General features: G+C 39.6%; 1 protein-coding gene across 1 annotated transcript in view; it reads left to right on the forward strand.

Moving 5' to 3' along the window:
* The window catches only part of carmil2 (capping protein regulator and myosin 1 linker 2), a 109,051-nt gene that overhangs the window by 19,404 nt on the left and 62,915 nt on the right, over positions 1-26,732 (forward strand). The window contains exons 8-20 of the mRNA XM_062961875.1: positions 2,992-3,065; positions 5,379-5,454; positions 7,268-7,356; positions 9,028-9,122; positions 11,522-11,608; positions 11,781-11,890; positions 15,874-15,951; positions 17,454-17,530; positions 18,286-18,390; positions 19,961-20,030; positions 21,354-21,435; positions 24,779-24,875; positions 25,216-25,273. Coding sequence (XP_062817945.1) covers positions 2,992-3,065; positions 5,379-5,454; positions 7,268-7,356; positions 9,028-9,122; positions 11,522-11,608; positions 11,781-11,890; positions 15,874-15,951; positions 17,454-17,530; positions 18,286-18,390; positions 19,961-20,030; positions 21,354-21,435; positions 24,779-24,875; positions 25,216-25,273 — 1,098 coding nt within the window. The remainder of the gene's footprint in view (positions 1-2,991; positions 3,066-5,378; positions 5,455-7,267; positions 7,357-9,027; positions 9,123-11,521; positions 11,609-11,780; positions 11,891-15,873; positions 15,952-17,453; positions 17,531-18,285; positions 18,391-19,960; positions 20,031-21,353; positions 21,436-24,778; positions 24,876-25,215; positions 25,274-26,732) is intronic.

The following is a 26,732-nucleotide window of genomic DNA, read 5'->3' on the forward strand; positions in this document are numbered from 1 at the left end:
TCTCATGGAGAACAATTAGACCACTGGATTGTTGTGAGTTTTCTGGGCTATATGGCCATGTTCCAGAAGCATTCTCTCCTGACGTTTCACCCACATCTATGGCAGGCATCCTCAGAGGCTGTGAGGTCTGTTGGAAACTAGGCAAGTGGGGTTTATATATCAGTGGAAGGTCCAGGGTGGGAGAAAGAACACTTGTCTGTTGGAGGCAATCATGAATGTTTCTGAAACATGGCCATACAGCCTGGAAAACTCACAGCAACTCAGCGATTCCGGCCATGAAAGCCTTCAACAACAATTAGACCACTTTTACCCTCCATCCTATATAATCCTACTAGCTGTGCCCGGCCCCGCGTTGCCGTGGCTAAGTATGGTGGTATGGGAAATAAAGTATTGAGGAATTGGTGGTACAGTAGAGTCTCACTTATCCAACATTCGCTTATCCAACGTTCTGGATTATCCAACGCATTTTTGTAGTCAATGTTTTCAATACATCGTGATATTTTAGTGCTCAATTCGTAAATACAGTAATTACTACATAGCATTACTGCATATTGAACTACTTTTTCTGTCAAATTTGTTGTACAACATGATGTTTTGGTGCTTAATTTGTAAAATCATAACCTAATTTGGTGTTCAATACGCTTCTCCTTAATCTCTCCTTATTATCCAACATATTTGCTTATCCAACGTTGTGCCAGCCTGTTTATGTTGGATAAGTGAGACTCTACTGTAGTTAAGGTAAAGGGTAAAGGTTTTCCCCTGACATTAAGTCCATTATAAATGGATTATATTATTATTATTATTATTATTATTATTATTATTATTATTAAACTTTATTTGTACCCCGCTAGCATCTCCCGAAGGACTCGATGCGGCTTACAAAGGCCAAGGTCTCAACACACAATATAACAATACAAAACAAAGGCAAATTAAAAGGAATTAAAACAGTATAAACCACAAGCAATAACAATATAGCTGTGTGGAAGGGCCTTGAGTCTACACTGCCATATAATCCAGTTCAAATCAGATAATCTGTATTTTATAGACAGTGTGGAAGAGGCCTAAATCTGCCTGTCCCCTGGGCTGAGTGGGTTGCTAGGAGACCAAGTGGGTGGGGCTTAGCCTTCTAACTGGCAGCAATTGGATAAAAACAATTATTCCCCTCCCTCTAATTAAGACATAATTTTTCTTTTCTTTTTGTTGTATGAACGTAGAGGCATGGATGAGGGGTTGTGCTGCCAAGTTTAGTGTTTCTGGGATGTGTAGTTTTGTTGTTTTGTCCTAGGCTGAAATTTCATTACCCTTTTATATATATATAGATGATTTGCAGTTTGCAGAGATGACCGGATTTTGTAGCAGGTTTGAAACTTTGGTCCTCAGGGGGTTTTGGACTCATTAATCCTTTATTATGGAGCATACTGGACGGACCCTTAAGTCAGCAGTATAACAGGAAACGCAAAAACACTTGGAGGAATGCATTTGGAGTGTTCTGCTGCAAATCACACGTTTCAGCCAAGACAGTTAAAATGGTGTCGACGTTGTTGATCTCTGCAACATAGATTTTTTAGTCAGGAATACAAAATGAACAGAATATCCCAGTGATGCTGGACATTATCCAACTGCTTATTTAGTCTTGTAAACAAATAAAATGATGTCTGCTTTCCACAATGTGTCTTTTCCTGAGTTTTGGAGTTCGGTGCCATCTCTATGCAGATGACACTCAACTCTACTACTCCTTTCCACCGAACTCCAAGGAAGCCCCCCAGATACTGAACCAGTGCTTGGCAGCTGTGATGGGCTGGATGAGGGCGAATAAGCTGAAGCTTAATCCCGACAAGACAGAGGTCCTCCAGGTCAGTCGTATGTCCGATCGGGGTATTGGGTGGCAACCTGTGCTTGACGGGGTCGCACTCCCCCTGAAGGCGCAGGTCCGCAGTTTGGGGGTCCTCCTGGACTCAGCACTGACACTTGATGCTCAGGTGTCGGCCGTGGCCGGGAGGGCCTTTGCACAATTAAAACTTGTGCGCCAACTGCGACCTTACCTCGTGAAGTCTGATCTGGCCACGGTGGTCCATGCCTTAGTTACCTCTAGACTGGACTATTGCAATGCACTCTACGTGGGGCTGCCCTTGAAGACGGCCCGGAAACTCCAACTAGTTCAACGTTCGGCAGCCTTGCTTCTAACTGGAGCAAATTATAGGGAGCGGTCAACCCTCCTGCTTAAGGAGCTCCACTGGCTGCCGTTCACCTTCCGGACCCAATTCAAGGTGCAAGTGATCACCTACAAAGCCCTGAACGGTTTGGGACCCTCCTACCTTAGTGATTGCCTCTCCCCCTACGAACCTGCATGATCTCTTCGTTCGTCGGGGGAGGCCCTCCTCTCGCTCCCACCTCCGTCACAAGCACGGTTGGTGGGGACGAGAGAGAGAGCCTTCTCCGTGGTGGCCCCCCGGCTCTGGAACTCGCTCCCCAGGGAAATCAGGCAAGCCCCCACCCTGGTAGCATTCAGAAAGAGTTTGAAAACCTGGCTCTTTACTCAAGCCTTTAGATAAAGATTGCTAATCCAGAAGCAATCTGTATCTGTGACCATTCTTGTACCGGTTTGCACCTTTTACCTTTGTCAACTCGATATAGACACAGGGTCTATTCCCATCCCAATTTGCACTTCCAGAATTTGCAGCACTTTATCAGTCACCTTGTGTTTACAATATTTATATGGTGCACCTTACCCAGTCTACTTTTACAATCTCTCAGTTTTAATCCATGTTTTTATTAGTTCTTGTTTTTTATTGGCTAATGTTTAATTTTTTTTTATTGTGCAAGTTGTTGTCTATTGCTGTGTTTTATACTGCTACTGTTTTTATTCGGGCTTGGCCCCATGTAAGCCGCCCTGAGTCCCCTCCGGGGAGATAGAGGCGGGGTATAAAAATAAAGTTATTATTATTATTATTATTATTATTATTATTATTATTATTATTATTTTCCCCGCAGAACGTGGACAATATTTATCACCACCAAGAATGCAGGGAATTCAACTTACTGGATTTCAACCACCTGCCCAGCCAGTGAGTCTATAAAGAGGGAATATAAGATGTTGGGGGAACTTATTAGGACAGAATTGGGCGCGAATACCCAGAAATATGCACAATGGAGAAAGATTCAGAGCTTTTGTATCACTGATGGTTCAGACATAGCATTTCTCCCACTTTGGCCTTCATATAATTGGTTGTTTTTATATTTGACTTATTTTAATGATTTAATTTACTGTGAGCTATATGCAGTCAAATTTTGGGGAGAGAAGGAGGATGTGAATACAACTATGATGATGATGATGACGACGATGACAATGATTATGATAAAAAGGTTCCAGGAATTGATTACGTAGCAATGATAAAATCCCTTGATCTGTAGACACAACAAAAGGAAAAGTGAATAAAAAAAAGCAATCTCAAAAGTGAAGTGTTGTGTAGTTTCTGGGCTACATTTATTTATTTATTATTTATTTACAGTATTTATATTCCGCCCTTATCACCCCGAAAAGGGACTCAGGGCGGATTACAATGAACACATATATGGCAAACATTCAATGCCAACAGACAAACAACATATATAGACAGACACAGAGGCATTTAACATTTTTTTCCAGCTTCACGATTCCAGCCACCGGGGGAGCTGTTGCTTCACTCTCCAGTAGTGGCTGTACTTCCTCATTCCATTCCTCGTGTTTTGCTGGCAGTTTTATGATGTTGTAAATTACATGGCCATGTTCTAGCAGCATTTTCTCCTGACATTTCACCTGCATTTGTGGCTGCTCAAGATCTGAGGGCCGGGCTTTACCGTGTTTCCCTGAAAATAAGGCAGTGTCTTATATTAATTTTTGCTCCCAAAGATGCGCTAGGTCTTACTTTCAGGAAATGTCTTATTTTTCCATGAAGAAGAATTCACACTTATTGTTGAACAAAAAAAAATGAACATTTATTATATACTGTACAGTAGTTGTCATCACAAACCAGCATAACCAGACAAACTGTGAATCCTATCAAAAATTTCTTGTTATTACCATTATTTCCATGTACAACACTCTATGGTATGTACATTTACCAATTCTGTTTGGTGGGCATGGTTTCAAACAAAAACTTTGCTAGGTCTTACTTTCAGGGGAGGCCTTATATTTAGCAATTCAACAAAACCTCTACTAGGTCTTATTTTCCGGGGATGTCTTATTTTCAGGGAAACAGGGTAGCACAGCAGCTTAAACCACCAGCTGCAGTAAATCTCGTCAATCAAAAGCTTGACAGTTCAAAGCCCAGGTCAGGGTGAGCTCCTAGTCTTTAGCCCAACTTCTGCCTACCTCGTGCTTTGAAAGTAAAATGCGAGTAGATAAATAGATACTGCTTTAAAGCAGGTAGATATTTTAAGGCATCCATAAGGAAGGCCAGAAAAATGCCTACAGTTCGATTAAGGAGGACATTTATGAACAAAAGGTCTTTGGCAGGGAGATGGAGCGACAGAACTGAGCACAAGTCTCCAAGATGCCGAAGATAGGAAAAGCCTATACATACCGCTATCTATGTACAATTGTCTGTCTTGACAGTGTATAAACTGCATTGAATGTTTGCCGCATATCATCATCATCATCATCATTATTTAATTACAGTAGAGTCTCACTTATCCAAGCCTCGCTTATCCAAGCCTCTGGATAATCCAAGCAATTTTTGTAGTCAATGTTTTCAATATATTATGATATTTTGGTGCTAAATTCGTAAATACAGTAATTACAACATAACATTACTGCGTATTGAACTACTTTTTCTGTCAAATTTGTTGTATAACATGAAGTTTTGGTGCTTAATTTGTAAAATCATAACCTAATTTGATGTTTAATAGACTTTTCCCTCCTTATTATCCAAGATATTCGCTTATCCAAGCTTCTGCCGGCCCGTTTAGCTTGGATAAGTGAGACTCTACTGTACTTATTAATTGCCCTCCATCCAAGATGCTCTAGGCGATTTACAAGATAAAATTGTAAAGGATAAAAATACATACATACAAATATTGATAAAATTAACATAGATTAAAAGCTCTAGTAAAGAGCCAGGTCTTGAGTGCTAGGGTAAAAGGCATATGTATATTCTATGATCTGCCCTGAGTCCCCTTCGGGATGAGAAGGGTAGAATATAAATACAATTAATTAATCAATCAATCAATCAATCAATCAATCAATCAACCTTCCTTCTTTCCTTCATGTCTTCTGTTCACGGAGCTTCTTTGTCAGAGGATTAACTGAAATATCCCTGCACCATGAGAGACATAACAATATATGAACAAATAGTATTTCGTATTGACTGCAGTGTCCTTGTCGCTTTGTCCCCTTCCAGGGATGTCGCTCTTGGTGTCGCCGTCTTGTCTTCTAATCGGTGGTTCAAAAGGCTGTGTTGCAAGAACTGCAAACTGGTGAGTGCAACAGAGTGAGTAACAGGGAATAAACAATCTCCAATAGGGTTGCAAGGCTTGAATGGTAATAAGCTATGGCAACAAGTCAAACAGTAATAAAGGGAAGTTATCAGTGAAAGGCTAGAGCAGTGATGGCCAACCTATGACATGCGTGTCAGCACTGACACACCTAGCCATTTTTGCTGCCGCATTGATTGGATGACCAATTTTGTGGCCAAATTTGGTGTGATTTAGTCCAGTGGTTTTGTTGTTTACTCCATGGGAATTATGCACATTACATTTATATATATACTAGCTGTGCCCAGCCACGCATTGCTGTGGCGAAGTATGGTGGAAGGGCCTTGAGTCTACACTGCCATATAATCCAGTGGAAATTAGATAATCTGTGGAAGAGGCCTAAGTGAGGCCTAAGTCTGCCTGTCCCCTAACTGAACCCTGGCCGTCCCTTGGCTGAGTTGGTTGCTAGGAGACCAAGTGGGCAAAAATTAGCCCTCTGAACTGGCAGCAATTGGATAAAAACAATTATTGCTCTCCCTCTAATTAGGACTTTATTTTTCTTTAGTGTCTCTTCCTGAGTTTTTGTGCATAACAAAGTGGCTCGTTCATCCTCTCCATGGATGTAATTCTGATCTCTTTTTTCTAGAATTGCATAGTCTTAGGGCTCAAAAAGATGAAACAAAAAGTGGGTAGAATAGTAAAGGACGTCTCTCCTTTGTATCTTAATTAGCTATGATATGTTATTATTCATTAGAATGTTGATAGATGATTCCATATCATTATCTTTATTTTGTTTTGGGAGTCCAGAAATGCAAGGGTGACCTTAAGGAGAGATCTTTTCAAATAATCCAAAAGCATTTTCTGCATCAAAGTATGACCTTGCATTGGCTCACTTTCCACAAACTACAGCTATGTCACGCTGGAAGCTCACATGATCTGAATTTTAATATTTTTTAAATGCATTCTTTGATATCTTAACTGTTGTTTTTATGATATTATATGATTGTATTGGGCTTGCCCCCATGTGAGCCGCTCCGAATCCCCATTGGGGAGATGAAGGCGGCATACAAAAATAAAATTATTATTATTATTATTATTATTATTATTATTATTGTTGTTGTATCAACCTAGAGGCGTAGATGATGGGTTGTGTTGTCAAATTTCGAGGTTGGGGGGCCTGTAGTTTTTTTGTTTTGTGGGTCGCCGTGATGCCATCACTCATTTATATATATAGATATATTAAATCATTCTATTATTATTCTATTATTATTGTAGTATATTATCATATTATTACCATTATATTATTATTATTATATTATTCACTATTCACGACTACTTTGAAACTAGAATAGAGAGAAATCAGCGTGGAAAGTGCACGAGGTACCATAGATTGTTGTACATGGAAATAATGCTAGTAAATAGTTTTTGCTTTATTAAATACAGTTATATATTACAATTATACATTTTTGTTATTTAAACTATACATATTGCAAAATTATGTTTTTTTTCTCAAAGTGACACACCACACAAGTCATGCTAGGTTTTTTGGTGAATTTAGACACACCAAGTGCAAAAGGTTGCCCATCATTGGGCTATGAAGAAGATCCCAACATTTGGTCTTGCTGCCACTATTTGAGAACATCTGGGGATCATTCAGACACCAGGATTTCTTAGGACAGAACCACAGCACTTGGTTGAACAATAATGGTATACGTTTATAGTGTGAATAGGGTTCTAATATCTTACAATATGGAAGAGTGTGTCATAAGTCCCACTATAACAAGCCTGTAGGATCTAACACATTTCTTTGTTGTAGAATCTGGGTGTTCTGAAGCAGATCCTTCACGTGCTCAGTCAATCGGTGACTTTGGAAGAGCTGGTGTTGGAAAACTGCGGCCTGAAGTTGTAAGCAAAGGCACTGCTATGAGCCTTAAGTGGTGTCCGTGGCTCCCTTTCTCCCCACTTCACTTTTACAACAAGGCCGATAAAACCAAGATTTCCCTGTGACTTTCATGCCTTTCGCTGGGATTTGAACCTGGGCATCTCCAGCCCCGATCCAACACCCGATCCATTTTGCTACATTGACACTCTGATTTGCTAAAAAGTGGCAGAGAAACAATTATATACAACCGCGCTCAGTCCCCTCGGGGGAAATAGGGCAGGTTATAAATAATAATTATTATTATTATTGTATGACACAGCAAACAAGATAGATATTCTGGATTTTGTATCATAAAATCACAAGTCTAACACTTCCCAAGTGTCTAGGACTGTGTAATGTATTTTCGAATGATGTGTGCAGATCCCAGTAGGCAGTTGGCAGATCGTAATTTTGTCAATGTCTATTGTTTCCAAATGCCGGCTGAGATCTTTTGGAACGGCACCCAGTGTGCCCATCACCACCGGGACCACCTGCACTGGTTTCTGCCAGAGTCTTTGAAGTTCAATCTTGAGGTTCTGATAGCGGCTGAGTTTTTCCTGTTGTTTTTCGTCAATGCGACTGTCACCTCGGATGGCGACATCAATGACCCAAACCTTTTTCTTTTCCACAACTGTGATGTCTGGTGTGTTGTGTTCCAGAACTTTGTCAGTCTGGATTCGGAAGTCCCACAGTATCTTTGCGTGCTCATTTTCCAATACTTTTGCAGGTTTGTGATCCCACCAGTTCTTTGCTGCTGGAAGGTGGTTACTTGAGGCATAAGTTCCAATGAATCATTTGGGCCACATAGTTGTGCCTCTGTTTGTAGTCTGTCTGTGCGATTTTCTTACAGCAGCTGAGGATATGATCAATGGTTTCGTCAGCTTCCTTGCACAGCCTGCATTTTGGGTCATAATATTTTATATTATTATTATTATTATTATTATTATTATTATTATTATTATTATTATTATTATTATTATTTTATTATGACACAGCAAACAAGATAGATATGCTGGATTTCATATCACAAAATCACAAGTCGAACACTTCCCAAGTGTCTAGGACTGTGTGATGTATTATTATTATTATTATTATTATTATTATTATTACAACACTACCAGTTTTCTGTATAGTGAATACATAGTTTAAATCAGTGGTTCCCAAACTTTTTTTTTTGTCCAGGGACCACTTTGACCAGGGATCATTCTTCAACATTAGTACCAAAAGTGTTACAAATCAGTTTTCGGTCAACTTTAGATTTGGTTTGGTTATTTGAGGGTGCTAATTCAGAAAATTGCATTGGATAGACCACATCAGCTGTAGTTTCTGATACAAAACATATGCCATCCAGCAGTCGCCATCTGCTCGCCCACCAAAAACCGTATTTAATAAGCCTTGGCACTATAATAGGGTTTCTCTTGTTGCAACGGTTTAGTAACAGTGAGGCCACAGACCATATTTTAGTTCTTGCGGACCACAGGTGGTCCACGGACCACAGGTTGGGAACCACTGGTTTAAATACTAAGAGATACTTGATGCAGAGTGATTTGTTATGAAGTCTGTTACATATTTCTCCGGCTGACTCAAACAGAGCTATGACTTTGTCTTATGTTTCCAGAGGGTGACTTATTTCTTCTATTTTTTTAACCCTGCAGTGAGTTTGCTCAAGAGATGTCCCAGGTGCTTCATGATAATCCAGACTCTGCCTTAAACAAAATCAATCTCTCTAGAAATCTTCTGGAGGATCGAGGTAGTGCATGCTTAATCTATCTATCTATCTATCTATCTATCTATCTATCTATCTATCTATCTATCTATCTATCTATCTATGTCAAAATATGTTTGTTTGTATGTCTGTCTGTCTATCACAAAGGCTGTGGCTAGGTGACAATCCAGTGGCCTTTTGTGATGTCACTGGATTGACTGTTGCTAGGTGAAGGATGAGCAATTTGTGAAGCAAAGTGGCCCTCTGTGATGTCACTGGGAAAGAAAGGTGACCTGTCCATGAGGGGAAGGGAGAAAGAAAGGAAATAATAATAATAATAATAATAATAATAATAATAATAATAATAATAATAATAATCTTTATATATATTCTGCTCTATCTCCCCAAGGGGACTCAGAGCGGATTACAGATATATATATGGCAAACATTCAATCTATATATATAAAAGACTGATGGCATCAGGGCAGCGGACACAACAACAAAACTACAGGCCCCCCAACCTCGAAATTTGACAACACAACCCATCATCCACGGTTCTAGGTTGATACAACGAAAAGAAAAATAAAGTCCTAATTAGAGAGAGAGGAATAATTGTTTTTATCCAATTGCTGCCAGTTAGAGGGCTAAGCTCCGCCCACTTGGTCTCCTAGCAACGCACTCAGCCCAGGGGACAGGCAGGAGTTTGGAGAGACCCCTAAGGGCTATCCAGCCCAACCCTTTCTACTATGCAGCAGGACACAATCCAAGCATTCACAACACATGGACAACATATAAATACTATACAATACTACACAGGGACATAGACACCCTCTACCCTCACCACTTTCACAGTACACAAACAACCAAATGCATACTAAACATAAAGACAACCATACAACAGACATTCAATACCACCACTACCTCAACAAGTTCTCACCAACACCACCAGACAACGCCACAGCAACGCGTGGCCGGGCACAGCTAGTACCATTATACAATTGATAGAGACAGACAATACAGAATCAGAGGCAGGCTTCCCTCTTTTATTTCCAGTATCTGGAGGCTGTGTTTGACTCGTCCATGGGGAGGTGCTGTTTTTCCATTCTTCGACATCAAGGAGCCTGTTGATTGAACCCCCAACATGTTTTTCAGGGGAGCCTTTTAGCTCCCTGCCAAAGCAGTACCTATTTATCTACTCACATTGCTGTTTTTGAACTGCTAGGTAGGCAGAAGCTAGGGTGATGGCGGGAGCTCACCCTGCCTGTGGCTTGAACTGTCAACCTTCTTCTGTAGCTGGTGGTTATCCTGCTGTGCTAGCTTTGGAAAGAGCCACAAAGACAGCCATGTTGCCATGGAGACATTGTGAAGCCCTCTCAGAGCTGGAGAAAGGAGAAAGGAAGGAAAGAATGACAGAGAAAAGGAAGGGAAAAGAAAAAGGAGGGAGGAAGAAAAAGGAGGGAAGGAAGAGAGAGAAAGGCAAAGGGGGAATATATGAGGGGAGAGAAAGACAAAGCAGAAGGACAGTGGCCCCTCCAAGACCTGGGCAACATTGGATTGCTGCTCTAGAATTTTATAAAAGCAGAATATTCGCCCCAGTGGCGAAGTGCGTTAAAGCGCTGAGCTGCAGACCGAAAGGTCCCAGGTTCAAACCCCGGGAGTGGCATGAGCACCCGCTGTTAGCTCCAGCTCCTGCCAACCTAGCAGTTCGAAAACATGCCATTGTGAGTAGATCAATAGGTACCGCTCCGGCGGGAAGGTAATGGCATTCCATGCAGTCATGCCAGCCACATGACCTTGGAGGTGTCTACAGACAACGCCGGCTCTTCAGCTTAGAAATGGAGATGAGCACCAACCCCCAGAGTCAGATATGACTGGAGTTAACGTCAGGGGAAACCTTTACCTTTACCTATTTAATAATAATAATAATAATAATAATAATAATAATAATAATAATAATAATAAACTTTATTTATACCCCGCCATCATCTCCCCGCGGGTTCTCGGGGCGGCTTACATGTGGCAGAGGCCCAAACAACATAAGGACAAAATATAAGCAACATAATAAATATAAAAAAGATAAAACAGTAATACAATGTATCAATTAAAACAACAATACAAGGGTTAAAAAATTGCATTTTAAACACATAAATGGTAAGACCGTAATAAATACAGGATAGATTATTAAAAACCCACTGGGGCTGATTAATTTAATGTCTCACTAGCCCTGATAAGGCATTAACTAACTTTTGAGTCTGCGGTGGCTCAGCGGGTTAAACCGCTGAGCTGCGGAACATGCTGACTGAAAGGTTGGTGGTTCAAATCTGGGGAATGGGATAATTTGTTTTGAATTAGGAATTGTGTCTGGTGTGGGGAAATTCAGCAATGCTGGTGTGTAGTGATGGCTTTGCGTTCCACATCTATTGTTTGTTCTGTTCTCTCCTTAGGCATTATTGCTCTGAGCCTAGGTTTAGAGCAGCAGATCAAGGACCTCCAAAGCTTGGACCTTTCCAGGACTTCCTTCACTCAGAAAGGTATAGGTACACCATTCATTAGGTCCTTAGTTCTACATATTGAAATCTATGAGCAAGAATAGAAGCTATGCTGTGCTAACCCTGGCTTCCTTCTGTCTTTCCTGATCCTTCACATAACACCATATGCACCCTCATCCATTTCATCCTAATGTTTCACTAATTCTCTTTACAGGAATGAATGCCCTTGGTCTTTCTCTAGTCTCCAATGAGTCCTTCCGAACGTCTTTACGCTACTTGGACCTATCTGGTAACCCAGGGATTCTGGCCACCAAAGGCATAAACGTACGTATGGCCTTCTGGCTCCTCAAAGTCAGAGATAACAAGTCGAGAGTGACTCCTCCTTTCCAATATTGCAACTACACATCCCAGAAACACTACACTTGGCAGCACAACCCCTCATCCATGCCTCTACGTTCATACAACAAAAAGAAAAATAAAGTCCTAATTAGAGGGAGAGGAATAATTGTTTTTATCCAATTGCTTAGCTTAGAAGGCTAAGCTCCGCCCACTTGGTCTCCTAGCAACCCATTCAGCCCAGGGGTCAGGCAGAGCTAAGCCTCACTTAGGCCTCTTCCCCACTGCCTATAAAATACAGATTATCTGATTAACAGGATTATATGGCATTGTAGACTCAAGGCCCTTCCACACAGCTATATAACCCATTTAGAATCTTATATTATCTGCTTTGAACTGGATTATCTTGACTCCACACTGACATATAATCCACTTCAGTGTGCAGTCGGACACAACTGGACTTAATGTCGGGGAAAACCTTTACCCTTTACCTTAACTACCACCAATTCCCCAATACTTTATTTCCCATACCACCATACTTTGCCACAGCAACGCGTGGCTGAGCACAGCTAGTGTTTTATAGAATCATAGAGTTGGAAGAGACCATGTGAGCCATCTAGTCCAACCCCCTTCTGCCATGCAGGAAAAGCACAATCAAAGCACCCTCGACAGATGCCCATCCAGCCTCTGTTTAAAAGCCTCCAAAGAAGGAACTTCCCTCAGACTCTATTTAGAGTAGAACCTCCAGAGGCTGGAAACAGAAATGATCAAAAGCAAGGAAACCAAGATTTCTCGGGTATGTTTCATTTGGAGAAGATGGAGAGCTCACATTATACCTTTTTAAAAACACTCGAGGAAATATCATGTTGAAGATGGAGTGAGTGAGCTTGTTTTTTGGTAACAAACCAAATTTTTTTTGCAACTGTTTTGCAATATGCATACTTTGATCGTCTAATTTGATGAGGTAGTGAAAAAGAAGTAATGATAACAAACTTCAATCTTAACTTTATTAACACATCTTTTTAGTACTGAAGATAAGTCACTCATTTTATCTATATTTTGTCTATATTCAAGTACAGAATTAAACACACGATACAAACATTTAAAAACATGACAACATGTAAATAGAACAGTACCTTTTAACAAAAAGGGATTGTTCTAATCTTGTTTCCAAGGATCACCTCCTTTTTTTGGAGATGAAAAACATGTAGTCAAAAAGCAAAGTATTATGTAAGAAAGAAATGATGCAAGTGAAAGATTTTTTAATGCAAGCTTTATTTAACTCCAAACAAATAACTTCTATACTACTGCGGTCCTTGTAAATCACTTTGCATATTTTAGTTTCATGATAAATATTTGTTTTATTCCTAGAATATATTACTTTGTGTTATTAAACCAATTTTTTTTTCAATTATAACAACAAACAAAAAAAAATTCCACCTACAAATAAGAAGAACTTATATACAGTAGAGTCTCACTTATCCAACACTCGCTTATCCAACGTTCTGGATTACCCAACGCATTTTTGTAGTCAATGTTTTCAATACATCGTGATATTTTGGTGCGAAATTCGTAAATACAGTAATTACTACATAGCATTACTGCCTATTAAACTACTTTTTCTGTCAAATTTGTTGTCTAACATGATGTTTTAGTGCTTAATTTGTAAAATCATAACCTAATTTGATGTTTATAAGGCTTTTCCTTAATGCCTCCTTATTATCCAACATATTCGCTTATCCAACATTCTGCTGGCCCGTTTATGTTGGATAAGTGAGACTCTACTGTATTGAGAAAGGTGTTTGACAACAGGCTGCTTCAGTGGGCGGCAGAATCAATCTTGGAAGTTTTTAATCTTCCAGATGAGTTTAGTTATTCCTGAATGGTATGATGTGAGACTAGATGGCTCTTATATCCTTTCTAACTTGAAGATTCTATTATCGATCTGAAAGCTATAAATATGTCTTTAAGGCATATATATCAGTGTAACATACCTGGTTGCTCTTTTGGACTTCAACTCCCACAATTCCTAACAGCCTCAGGCCCTTTCCTTTCTCCCCTGTGGGTAGATAAATAGGTGCTGCTTTAGCAGGAAGATATTTTAATGGCACCATAAGGAAATACCAGAAAAATGGCAGCAATAAAAAAGGAGAAAGTCTGTGAACAGGGTTCTTCGACAGGGAGGATGGAGCAACAGTGCCCCCCCCCCCCGGCCAGAATTGATTATAACTTCCAGGACGCCAAAGATGGGAAATGTCTATATACCTCTATCTGTACAGTTGTCTGTCCTGTCTATCTATAACAGCATTTAATGTTTGCCGTATATGTGCCTGACTCCACTTCAGAGTGAGAAGGGCAGAATATAAGTGCTGTAAATAAATGAATAAATAAAACGGTGCTCCATGCAGTCATGCCGGCGCTCCATGCAGTCATGTTGGCCACATGACCTTGGAGGTGTCTACGGACAACGCCGGCTCTTCGGCTTAGAAATTGAGATGAGCACCAACCCCCCCCCCCCCCCCCCCCAGAGTCAGACATGACTGGACTTAACGTCAGGGGAAACTTTTACCTTTATCTAAATAAATAAATAAATAAATACTGTATATACTCGAGTATAAGCTGACCCGAATATAAGCCGAGGCACCTAATTTTACCACAAAAAACTGGGATAACTTATTGACTCGAGTATAAGCCGAGGGTGGGAAATGCAGCAGCTACGGGTAAATTTCAAAATAAAAATAGATACCAATAAAATTTCATTGATTGAGGCCAAATGTTTGAGGTTAAATGTTTTTGAATATTTACCGTATTTCAAAGAAAAACAATAAACTAGCTCTATAAGTGGAAAAGTAGGGGCAACAAAAACAATATGGTATCAACAATAACCTTATAATAACAACAACAACAACCACAACAACAAAACTTCATTTAATTCCCACCCTATCTCCCCATGGGGACTCTGGCCAACTTCCAACATAGTAACAGGCAAATATTCAATGCTTATATAAACAATGCAGAGCTAGATATAGATCTATAATTATAGTTACTAATTCCACATATGCATTTTCCCCTGAAACATTTGCAAATCCACCCCTCTCTCTATGTATGTGTGTGTGCATTTCCCCTACAATATTTGCAAGCCATATATATATATATATATATATATATATATATATATATATATATATAGACATGTCTATGTATATCTGTGTGTTCATTTCCCCCCTGTAATATTTGCAAGCCCTATATATAGGTAGAATATATTCATATCTATCCAGACATCTCTCTTTATGTAGATATTTACAGAGACTTGCAAACATATGAGGGTAAATTCATATATAAAAATAATGTATATGTATGGCTACAGATGCACAGGTACATGGATCTATATGTATAAAAGATTTGCAAAGACGTGAGGGGAAAATTCATATATAAAATTAATGTATATAGATAGATACACATATAAAGGTACTTAGAGATTGCAAGAGCTTGCAAAGGGTTAATGCCTATATATCTGTAGGAGAGTTTAACAAATATTTCAGGGGAAAATGCTTTCATAAGATTAATGAATATATATTTTTCTTCTTCCTGACTTGTAAGGGTGTCTCTCTTTTCAAAACATTCCCTTGATGAGGAGCAAGGGAGGCTTTGCAAAAGTAAACACACTGATAAGGGAGGAGAAGAGAGAAATAGATCACATATTGCAAGCAATAGCCTGCAGGCTCCCTTGCCGACCTTGACCTGATTATAAGCCGGGGGAGGCTTTTTCAGCTCATAAATAAGGGCTGAAAAACTCGGCTTATCTTCGAGTATATACGGTAAATACAATAAAATAAATGTTGAATGGCAGGAAACAAGAGGGGATGTTTAAATGCTTGGATTATGTTTTTATATTTCTTATCTGAGTGTATTGTTTGCCATCTGCAAGTTATTCTCTCCTCAAGTTGGCATTTCTGCTGTCTCTTTTCCAGGGCTTGGTTTCTTTCCTGACTCAGCCAAATGCTTTACTTCACCTTGATCTTTCTGGGACAGACTGCGCTTTGGATGCGGTAAGCATCTATCTGTGCTTGCTATGTCTTGCACTTATTAGTACTATTACTATTATTATTTTATCATGGAGTGTAATAAATATTAAGAATATACAGCAAAGAAAGAGATAACATACCAAGCTCCTCAGTCACCTCTCATTGATAGTTGCTTTCCAAGGTCTTAAAGGAATTTATTTTCCAACCCTTCTGCATGAAGGCCTTGGAGTGGAGCTGCCAGTGAGTAAACTTGTTGACAACAAATGCAAAACAGGTATTCTGCTGTGGAACCATCTCATTAATGCACTCTGCATTCAACCTGTTTATTTTCTATGGCAATGATAGGTGTGGGGAACAAAGAAAAAAGTGAGAAAGTGGGAATCAAACATGCCTTTGGAATTGGGTATAGGGCATCCCCATTATCTGCCGCCAAAACTGAAGCAGACAGTTGAGAAGAAATTACTGTGTGGCTGCAATATGGCTTTTGGGAAATTGACCCCAGAGACATTCCTGGTCCCTATCCATCTTTTCCAGCTTTTGATAGAAGGGAGAACTAGTCCTTTTATTTCTGGAGATATAAGCAAAAGCTTTCGAACAGTATTCTACCAAACTGCACATGAAAAAAACTGCACATATCACCTCTCCATTTTATTGTCCTGGTTGATGAGTTTACTGACAAAGACAAGACCTTGGTTTTTAAATTTGGTAAAAACCCTAAGTAACAAATCTCAGTAACTCTAAGTCTATTAGACAACTGTATTTATCTCCTGTAGACACCAACATCCTAAAGGTATCAGATCCATTCTGATCTGGAAAGCTAAGCAGGGTTAGGCCTGATTGATGTTTAAATAGGAATACCATATGCTTATGTGTTTTTAACCCCTACCACATTTATGGAATAGTAGAGAACGGTGGCGAAGTGTGTTAAAGCACTGAGCTGCTGAACTTGCAGACTGAAAGGTTGCAGGTTCAAATCCGGGGAGCGGAGTGAGCGCCCACTGTTAGCTCCAACTCCTGTCAACCTAGCAGTTCGAAAACATGCCAATGTGAGTAGATCAATAGGTACCGCTCCGGCGGGAAGGTAATGGCGCTCCATGCAGTCATGCCTACGGCCACATGACCTTGGAGGTGTCTACGGACAACGCCGGCTCTTCGGCTTAGAAATGGAGATGAGCACCAACCCCCAGAGTCAGACATGACTGGACTTAACGTCAGGGGAAAACTTTACCTTTACCTAGAGGACATAAGGGAAGGGAGTCAGTGTGTTCCTAGCACAGATAAAAATGCCTTTGCAACTGACAGGATGGAGAAGCCACATCTGGCATCGCTCTCCAATGGCCATGACGGAGGGCTTCATAGCACCAAAAAATTAAAAATTCCCAACTCCTGATACAAGAGAGTTTGTTTTCAGATTTCTCGTTGGACAAGCTTTCATTCCGTGTTTGGGGTTAGCTGCTGCTTCTTTTACAGAATGGGGCTTCCTGGTTTCCACCACCGTTACATATGACTTTCTCCTCTGTTGCCAGATCTTCAGTGCCTTGGCTAGTGGATGCTGCGAGAACCTTGTCCATCTCGACCTATCCAATAATGTTTACTCTTACAAGTAAGAACTTGAGAGTGCTTCCCTGCCCACTGTGTGGATTTGCAATTCTTTACTATCCCACTGTGAATTCTGTAGATGGAATGAAACTGATGCATTGATCTATTTTGTTCTCCCCCATCCACAAAGGCACTTATGATTTTGAACAAAAGCATTAGAATGTATGTTAATTATATTTACATTGTAGAAATGTATGAGTGGGTGTACAGGACCATCCCCTGGTCCAGGCATGGGCAAACCTTGGCCCTCCAGGTGTTTTGGACTCCAACTTCTACAGTTCCTAATAGCCTACTGGGCCCGGCTGTTAGGAATTGTGGGAGTTGAAGTCCAAAACACCTGGAGGGCTGGAATTTGCCCATAGCTGCCCTGGTCTGTTATCTATACATTATTATTATTATTATTACAGTCAAGTCTCACTTATCCAACATAAACATGCTATGCTAATTGTATATATGTATATATGTATGTATATATATATATCTATATATATAAAAGGGTAATGAAATTTCGGCCTAGGACAAAATAACAAAACTATACATCCCAGAAACACTAAACTTGGCAGAACAACCCCTCATCCATGCCTCTACATTCATACAACAAAAAGAAAAAAAAATAAAGTCCTAATTAGAGGGAGAGGAATAATTGTGGTCCTGATTCAGGCTGAGTCTAAGGCGAATAAAGTACTCCTTCATCGGATCTGGATCCAGGAGTGATCAGTTTTGCATTCCTTCTTGACAAGAGTTTGTGTCTCTTTTTAGAAAAAGCAGAGAGATTCCTCCTGCGATGAGCAAATTCTTCGGCAAGGCTTCTGCCATCAAACGTATTTCACTGTCTGGAACCAAGCTGCCATCAGAGGCTTTGAGGTGAGAAGATTTCCGTAAGACATAGAAAGAGAAAGGAATAAATACACATCACATATTTGCATGGTCTGTTGTGGCCTTTGAGGAAAATCACACTTCTCAGCCTTGATTTCTTCTTTTGTAACTGTGGTCCCCATCCACACTGCCATATCATGCAGTTTCAGAATGCAGTTTAATTGCATTGAACTGGATTACATGAGTCAATGCTGCCATATAAGAAGCGGGCTATAGCACAGCGGGTTAAATCACCGGCTATAGAAGATCCTGCCAACCCGAGTCGGGGTGAGCTCCCGCCGTCAGCCCAGCTTCTGCTCACCTAGCAGTTCGAAAACAACAATGTAAGTAGATAAATAGGTATCGCTTTGGCGGGGAAGTAAAAGGCGGCCTGAAAAACATTCCAGCAAAACTCTGACCAGGAAAGGCATCTATGGACAACAGGCTCCTTGGCATGGAAAATGAAGCAACAGCACCTCCCCATGGCCAAGTCGAGCACAGCCGGATATCGGAGATGAAAAGAGGGAAGCCTGACCTCTATTTAATGTATTTGTCTTTGTCACTTGTATAACAGCATTGAATGTTTGCCATGTATGCACCTGTAATCTGCTCTTAGTCTCCTCAGGGAGACAGAGTGGAATATAAATAAAATATATTAGATAATGCAGTTCAATGCAGTGAAATTTCATTAAATAGCAGTGTAGATGGGGCGTGTGTCATACGTTTCAATGGGTTTATCTGAAAGTGATTGATAACACTATGTAATCCAATCTTTGTTCCTGGGTTATAAATGTCATTTTCTAATTGATTCTATCATAAAACTTTATTTTTGCGGGACATCCTGCGGTACATTTCGCTCTAGTTTTTCAGTGAATACCTCATAGAGTCTCAACCAATTGTACTTAGTTTGTGTCAGCCACAAAAACAAAATTTCTAGAGTATAACAATTATGTTCAAAGTAAGTACAGTAGAATCTCACTAATCCAAACCTCGCTTATCCAAGCCTCTGGATAATCCAAGCCATTTTTGTAGTCAATGTTTTCAATATATCATGATATTTTGGTGCTAAATTCGTAAATACAGTAATTACAACATAACATTACTGCGTACTGAACTACTTTTTCTGTCAAATTTGTTGTATAACATGAAGTTTTGGTGCTTAATTTGTAAAATCATAACCTAATTTGATGTTTAATAGGCTTTTCCTTAATCCCTCCTTATTATCCAAGATATTCGCTTATCCAAGCTTCTGCCGGCCCGTTTAGCTTGGATAAGTGAGACTCTACTGTACCACACAAGTAAACAGGAAATAATACTTTCAAATCAGGAACAGATTTTTTTTTCAAGTTTTGTTACATAGTGTAATCAACTAATAAACAATTGCCCTTTTTTGTATTTAAACCACCCTTAGTCCCCATAGGAGAGAGGGCAGTCTATAAATTGTTGTTGTTGTTGTTGTTGTTATTAAAGCATGTCAAAGGGGTTCAAACTTTTCAGAGTGTTGCAGGAATATTCTCTATAACTGGCCTATGATGCTAGGCATGATTCAGCACCTCTTTTATTATATGGTTTGTTACAGGGCTTTGCTTCAGGGTTTGGCATATAATGTCCAGTTAAGTGGATTGAACCTGGATCTCAGTCGATGCGAGGTAAGAAGTAATTTCCCCGATAGAGTTGCTGGTGTGTGCTGCCACAGAGGTTGAACGAACACAAAGAGAAATGAACAGACATTGTGTCTGACGTGACATAATCGCTCAGACATTTTTACAAGGTTTAACTAGTTGAGAAGGTCAATTTGTCCTTTGCTTAGAAACACCAAGGGAAAAGCTGTGTCTGATAACATTAGCCTGAAGACTGCAGATGCGAGGTTTCCGTTTCCAGGAAGCATCATTCAATAATAACATCATACAATAATATCAAGGTTTTCAATGAAAAAAAATTGAAAAAGAATAAAAGATGCTTCACTTAGTGCACTTTGATCAGCCCATCCTTATGTTTTTATTGATGTATTTTAACTTTGTCTTATTAATGGTTTGATTTTAATCATATGTTTTAATTTTTCATTTGTGCGTTTTCGGTGTTTGATGTTTTTGTATGTATACTCTTTTGCATTTGTAAGCCGCCCTGAGTCCCTGCGGGGAGATAGAGGCGGGGTACAAGAATAAAATTATTATTATTATAAATTATTATTAGCTTTCTATACTGAGCATGGGTTTGCTTAGCTAAAATATAGTATGGATGTGGAAAAGAAAGTGAAATAACCTAATAATTTATTATTATTATTATTATTATTAATAATAATAATAATAATAATAATAAATAATTAAGAAATAAAGTGAAATGAAGTGAAGTGAAAATGGCTAACAGACCAGACATTCCTGGGTTTGAAGCAAAAAGATGCACTATTCATAAGAAAGCAAGTATGTAAGATGACTTTATAAAAGTATGTACAGTGGAAAGCTATAACAACACCAGGGGTCATCCATTTAAATTTTTAAACATTTGAGTAGATGCACAAACAAGGTAGAAATATGTTGTCGAAGGCTTTCATGGCCAGAATCACTGGGTTGCTGTGAGTTTTCCGGACTGTCTGGCCATGTTCCAGAAGCAGTCTCTCCTGACGTTTTGCCCACATCATGGCAGGCATCCTCAAAGGTTGTGAGGTCACTTGGCAGGAAGCAGCCAGGCTTTGAAGCTACAAGGCCATTAAATGCTAATCAAGCTGACCAATTGCAACAATCACACTTGCCTCCAACAGACAAGAGTTTTTTTTTACCACCCTGAACATTCCACAGATATATAAACCCCACTTGCCTCGTTTCCAACTGAGTGAGTGATAAGATCATTCTCAACAGTCACAAGGTCCTAAAGGCATTTATTCAGTCTCTCTGGAAAACAAGATGCTGGATCTTTGGTGTGTTGTCACAGGGATCTGCTTATGGTTTTAACATGATATTGTTTTCACTGTACAGTTGAGATCATCAGGTGCCCAGGTGATCCAGGATCTCGTGTCTGATGCCAGTTCAATCAGCGGTTTCAATTTGTCTGACAATGGTAGGTTTTTGTAGTTCCTTTGTCATTGTAGTTCAGCTGGCCTCGAATTTTTGTAATTTGAGGAGGCCACGTACTTTAGATGGTGTCCAGTCTAGTGAGTCATATCTAAATTATTATAACTAATACGGTATATTCTAAAGCTGGTTTAATGTTGGAAACTGGAATAAAAATCATAGAATTCAACAATGGAACTCACTGCCTGGGAGTATGAGGGCCTTTAAACAGAGGCTGGATGGCTATCTGTCTGAGGTGCTTTCATTGTGCTTTTCCTTCATGGCAGAGAGTTGGACTGGATGGCCCTTGTTGTTCTGTCACGCGCTGGGCCTGTAACTGATTGTCTTTTGTATAGGACGTATACTTTATGCCCAGCGGGAAGCCAGGGCGCCTAAAGAAAGGTTGTTGAGGATTTCCCTGAAAGGATGGCCTTTTGAGTCTTTACCCCAAGGGACAGGCGATTGGCTTGTGATAACTGTGAAAACCCTCTTATAACCTCTCCCAGGCTGTCTATCAATATGAGCTTAGCTGATGTGGGACCCACTGCCGACTCCAAATGCGTCTGGGTATCGAGTGGACCTACCAGCCAAGGCTTGCAGATGTTTCAGCTGGGGTTCTGTGGATCTGTGATGCTGTTCTCTCTTTGAGTCCTTAGAAACTTAGAGCTGTTTCCCTCAGGAGCTGTGAGGCTGAGAGGCTGTAAGCTCTCAGCAAGAGCTTTTGGGACTTTCCCCCTGGAATTTCCGTTTCCTCAGATGTTCTATATCCCCGGATGTTCTATGAAATATGAAGCTTTTCTACGGGACGAGCTGGTCTACGTCCTATAGCTTAGCTTCCTTAAGAGAGACTAACTTAAAAATGGCTCCTTCCCTCCCAGAGCCCTGAACAAGGGGCGGAACCAAACTTAATGATGATTGACAGGCAATACCTGTTTGGATCATCCAGCTCCATCCCTTCAAATATCAAGTTACAACTTGATTTTCTCTTCTCCAGGATAAACAAAGCCAGATCTTTATAGGGCATACTTTTCAGACCTTTTTACATTTTGGTCATCCTTCTCTGGACCGTAGGAATCCTTCCTGATTTGTGGTGCCCAGATCAGGACACGAGGTCTGGCCAGAGCAAAATAGTGATAAAATTTTAAATCTGAATTTAGACCCTGCTACTGATGCAGCCAAAAAGCACATTAGCTGCCAAATCACACTATTTTCAGCTTCTGGTCTACTAAGCCTTCTAGATCCCTTTCACATGTACTTTTTCAATCCACTCATCACATAATGTGCCTTTTCCTCTTTCTACCTATGTGTAGTACCCATTTTTCCTCCCTATTACTCCACTATTGCTACACTTTGGAAAGGCATGACCTTTTAGAAATCATAACCTTTTGGAAAACCAGAATCTCCATAACCTTTTGGGAAAAAATGGCATTCACATTCACAACCATTTGAAAATCATTTGTAAAGTATTATCTTCCAGAGAAGAGCAAAAACTTGTTTGAGTATATATCCACATGTACTTATGCAAGGCAAATTGGCTTTTCAGTTGTTAGACTGATAACCTGGTTGTCTCTGATCTGTTAGGAACAGAGATTATGCCAACATACAAAATATAGCAGTTCTTCAGAAGTGTTCTCTTCAGTGCCCAAAAGCATCTACTCTCCCACAAAATATCTTGCTTCTATATCATCCTCTCAAGAGACAAAAATAAAGCAGACTTCATTAAAAGTAACATATCTGGTTTACTCACAACCTTCATGTATACAGCATACAGGTACAGAACTTGTCAATCCAGTTACAGATAGGTTTGAAGTAGTTTCTCTGTCCAGATAACACAGGGCATCTTTCTTACAATCAACAGCAATGTACGTTTGCTGTTAACAGTCCAAAGTCTCATGGCGTCTCTGTGTTCTAAAATGGAGTCTGAGCTTTGAGCAGTCTCAGATCTGCTCATGTGGTCTGCAACCCCTCCCACAACCTCAAGAAACATAAAGGGAAAGCTGCATACCAAAACATACATATACACTACAGTAAGCAAACAGAATCATGTACCGGGCTGTGGCGCAGCTGGCTAGTAACCACCTGCAATAAATCACTACTGACCATGAGTTCATGATCATGAGTTCAAAGCCCGGGTCGGGTTAAGCCCCCAACCATTAAATAGCCTGGCTTGCTGTTGACCTATGCAGCCCCGAAAGACAGTTGCACCTGTCAAGTAGGGAAATTTAGGTATTCTTTATGCGGGAGGCTAATTTAACTAATTTACAACACCATAAAACTGCCAGCAAAACACGAGGAAAGGAATGAGGAAGTACAGCCACTAGTGGATGGTGAAGCAACATCTCCCCCTGTGGCCGGAATCGTGAAGCTGGAAAAATGTTAAGATGCCTCTGTGTGTGTCTATACTGTATGTTGTTTGTCTGTTGGCATTAAATGTTTGCCATATATGTGTTCATTGTAATCCGCCCTGAGTCCCCTTCGGGGTGAGAAGGGCGGAATATAAATACTGTAAATAAATAATAAATACAAACAAATTACTAGTAGAGGCTTGAAGAAGGTTGTTACAGTAGAGTCTCGCTTATCCAACGTAAACGGGCCGGCAGAACGTTGGATAAGTGAATATGTTGGATAATAAGGAGAGATTATGGAGAAGCCTATTAAACATCAAATTAGGTTGTGATTTTACAAATTAAGCACCAAAACATCATGTTATACAACAAATTTGACAGAAAAAGTAGTTCAATAAACAGTAATGCTATATAGTAATTACTGTATTTACGAATTTAGCACCAAAATATCATGATGTATTGAAAACATTGACTACAAAAATGCATTGGATAATCCAGAACGTTGGATAAGCGAGTGTTGGATAAGTGAGACTCTACTGTATTTCCAACACTCCATTAATAAAATTAATCAGTTATGCCTAATAGAAAATATCTGTAAATATTTATTGGTTTGAGATATGATAAATAACCAACACATGAGGCTGGGTGCATACTAAGTTCTAAATCTATTGTAAGACAACATATTCGACAACATATTGTAAGAATGTTAAAGGCTTACTAAATGTGTTGTCTACAACTTCCAAGAAGTAGAAGTTGTGGTCCAAAATGTAATTTTCCAGAGTCCTTCTTTAGAAGATGTAAGATCGGCTGAACCCGTGCCTGTCAGTATGTCATTGGATGCATTGAATTGAGCCAATTCCCAGGAAAGAAAGGAATAGTTCTGCCCTATGCGAACCCATATGGCCATATTGGGAGAAGAATGTTTTGCCCACTGGATAGATTGAGAAACACTGACTTTGATCATGAATACATGTTGGCTTCTGCATAACCAATTATTTTCTGCAGGGTTTGATTCTCACATGGTGACATTGGTATTGGCTATCAGTAGAAGCAGATCCATCAAGCATGTTGCTTTAGGGAGGAATTTTAATATCCGGTCCAGGTAAGCATTTAACATGCCAAACAAACAAAACACTGATACATACAATTAGATGAGTATTTGGCAATCTGTGCATTTATTTCTATCCCACTTTCTGTTTTCACAGACAAACACTCCAAACAAGCCACACTGATCAAACAAAACATTGTAATAGAACTAGTAGTACACAATATGTAAAATACAAAAGTGTTTAAAATAACTCTAGCAGGACAAAATGAATGGGAGTGATGCCACACAACAATGTGCAGTTTTGCAGCAGATACAGTTTCTGACTCACATGTTCTGTATGTATCCAGTGAACCTATGTGAACCTACTGGCCTTTCTGCCTTTTTTCTTTTTTAGGGCAACCCTAGTTGATACTTTGCACCGGATTGTTCAACTAACTCAGGATGATGACTGTGTACGTATCAGCTTCCAGAACAGTTTCAGTGCCATGAATACTTTTTAAACAAAGGTTCTTTTTATTGCAATTTCAGTGTGAGAGGGTATTATCAGAACTTTTACACAAAGAACGACATTGGACATGCAGACATACAGATTCTATGTAACTACATTGAATTCATAAACAACCTACAGTTGCATTGGCTAACAAACAGACAAAGAAGAATTAAATTTTCACTCAGCATTTACATACATATGCATTCAGTCATCCTCATTCATATTCACCCATCTCTCCATCCATCTCTCAGGCTTCATTGCAAATCTTCCACTTTTCCAGTACTTCCAAAATTTCTAAAACTTCAAAACACCAAAAAGAACATGACTTCAAAATTTACTCCTTCCTCTTCCCTTAAGAAAAGGAGGCAAAGTGGATTGTAATAAGGTCTCTTATACAGTAGAGTCTCACTTATCCAACACTCGCTTATCCAACCTTCTGGATTATCCAACGCATTTTTGTAGACAATGTTTTCAATATATCATGATATTTTGGTACTAAATTCGTAAATACGGTAATTACTACATAGCATTACCATGTATTGAACTACTTTTTCTGTCAAATTTGTTGTATAACATGATGTTTTGGTGCTTAATTTGTAAAATCATAACCTAATTTGATGTTTAATAGGCTTTTCCTTAATCCCTCCTGATTATCCAACATATTCTCTTATCCAACATTCTGCAGGCCCGTTTATGTTGGATAAGCGAGACTCTACTGTATAGCAATATTTGGCTAATGTTGTTCCAAAGTTGTAAATGAATGATGGACATCTTCCATCGTGAAACATCCTGGCTTTCCAGCTCATCTTCCTGGTGTCAGAGTAAATCGCAGCGTAGCAGCAGTTGTATGTTGTCAATGGAGCGCAGAAACGAAGAGACGTCAGAAACGATGTTAAAAATATATATACAAAGTTTTACTATATAAGACAAAACAGAATTGCAGACGAACACAGGCTTGGCTTTCACTCTAGGCAGACACAAACTAGAACAGAGCAAGATCTCAACTGAACGCAATCAGTAATGTACAAACACACTTGAGTCTGGATACTCCCCAGACACATCAAGGTCAACACAGCTTCTCAGTCATTAACTCTTTACAGACTATAGCATACTCTGGATGATGCAATACATGCTAGACACAAATTTCATTTAAACACTACCAATACACAAATCCCACATTAACACTTGGCAGATGTTGACTTTCTTTTTGTTGACAAACAAGCCTTGTGTTGACATCTTTCTTAACATTGTAAACATTTCCTTAACTTGAAAGAGCCATTGTGTCTGATTAATGTTGTTTTTACGCAAAAGTTCAACAGTTAATCATTTGTCACAGTTGTTATCAATGTCAGCAGTTCAGCAATTTTTAATTACAGTCCATGGGTGTAGTTAATGATTTTGTCATTACAGTCCTTAATTCC

Source organism: Anolis carolinensis, unplaced genomic scaffold (assembly GCF_035594765.1).
Source record: "Anolis carolinensis isolate JA03-04 unplaced genomic scaffold, rAnoCar3.1.pri scaffold_9, whole genome shotgun sequence".
Classification (NCBI taxonomy): domain Eukaryota; kingdom Metazoa; phylum Chordata; class Lepidosauria; order Squamata; family Dactyloidae; genus Anolis; species Anolis carolinensis.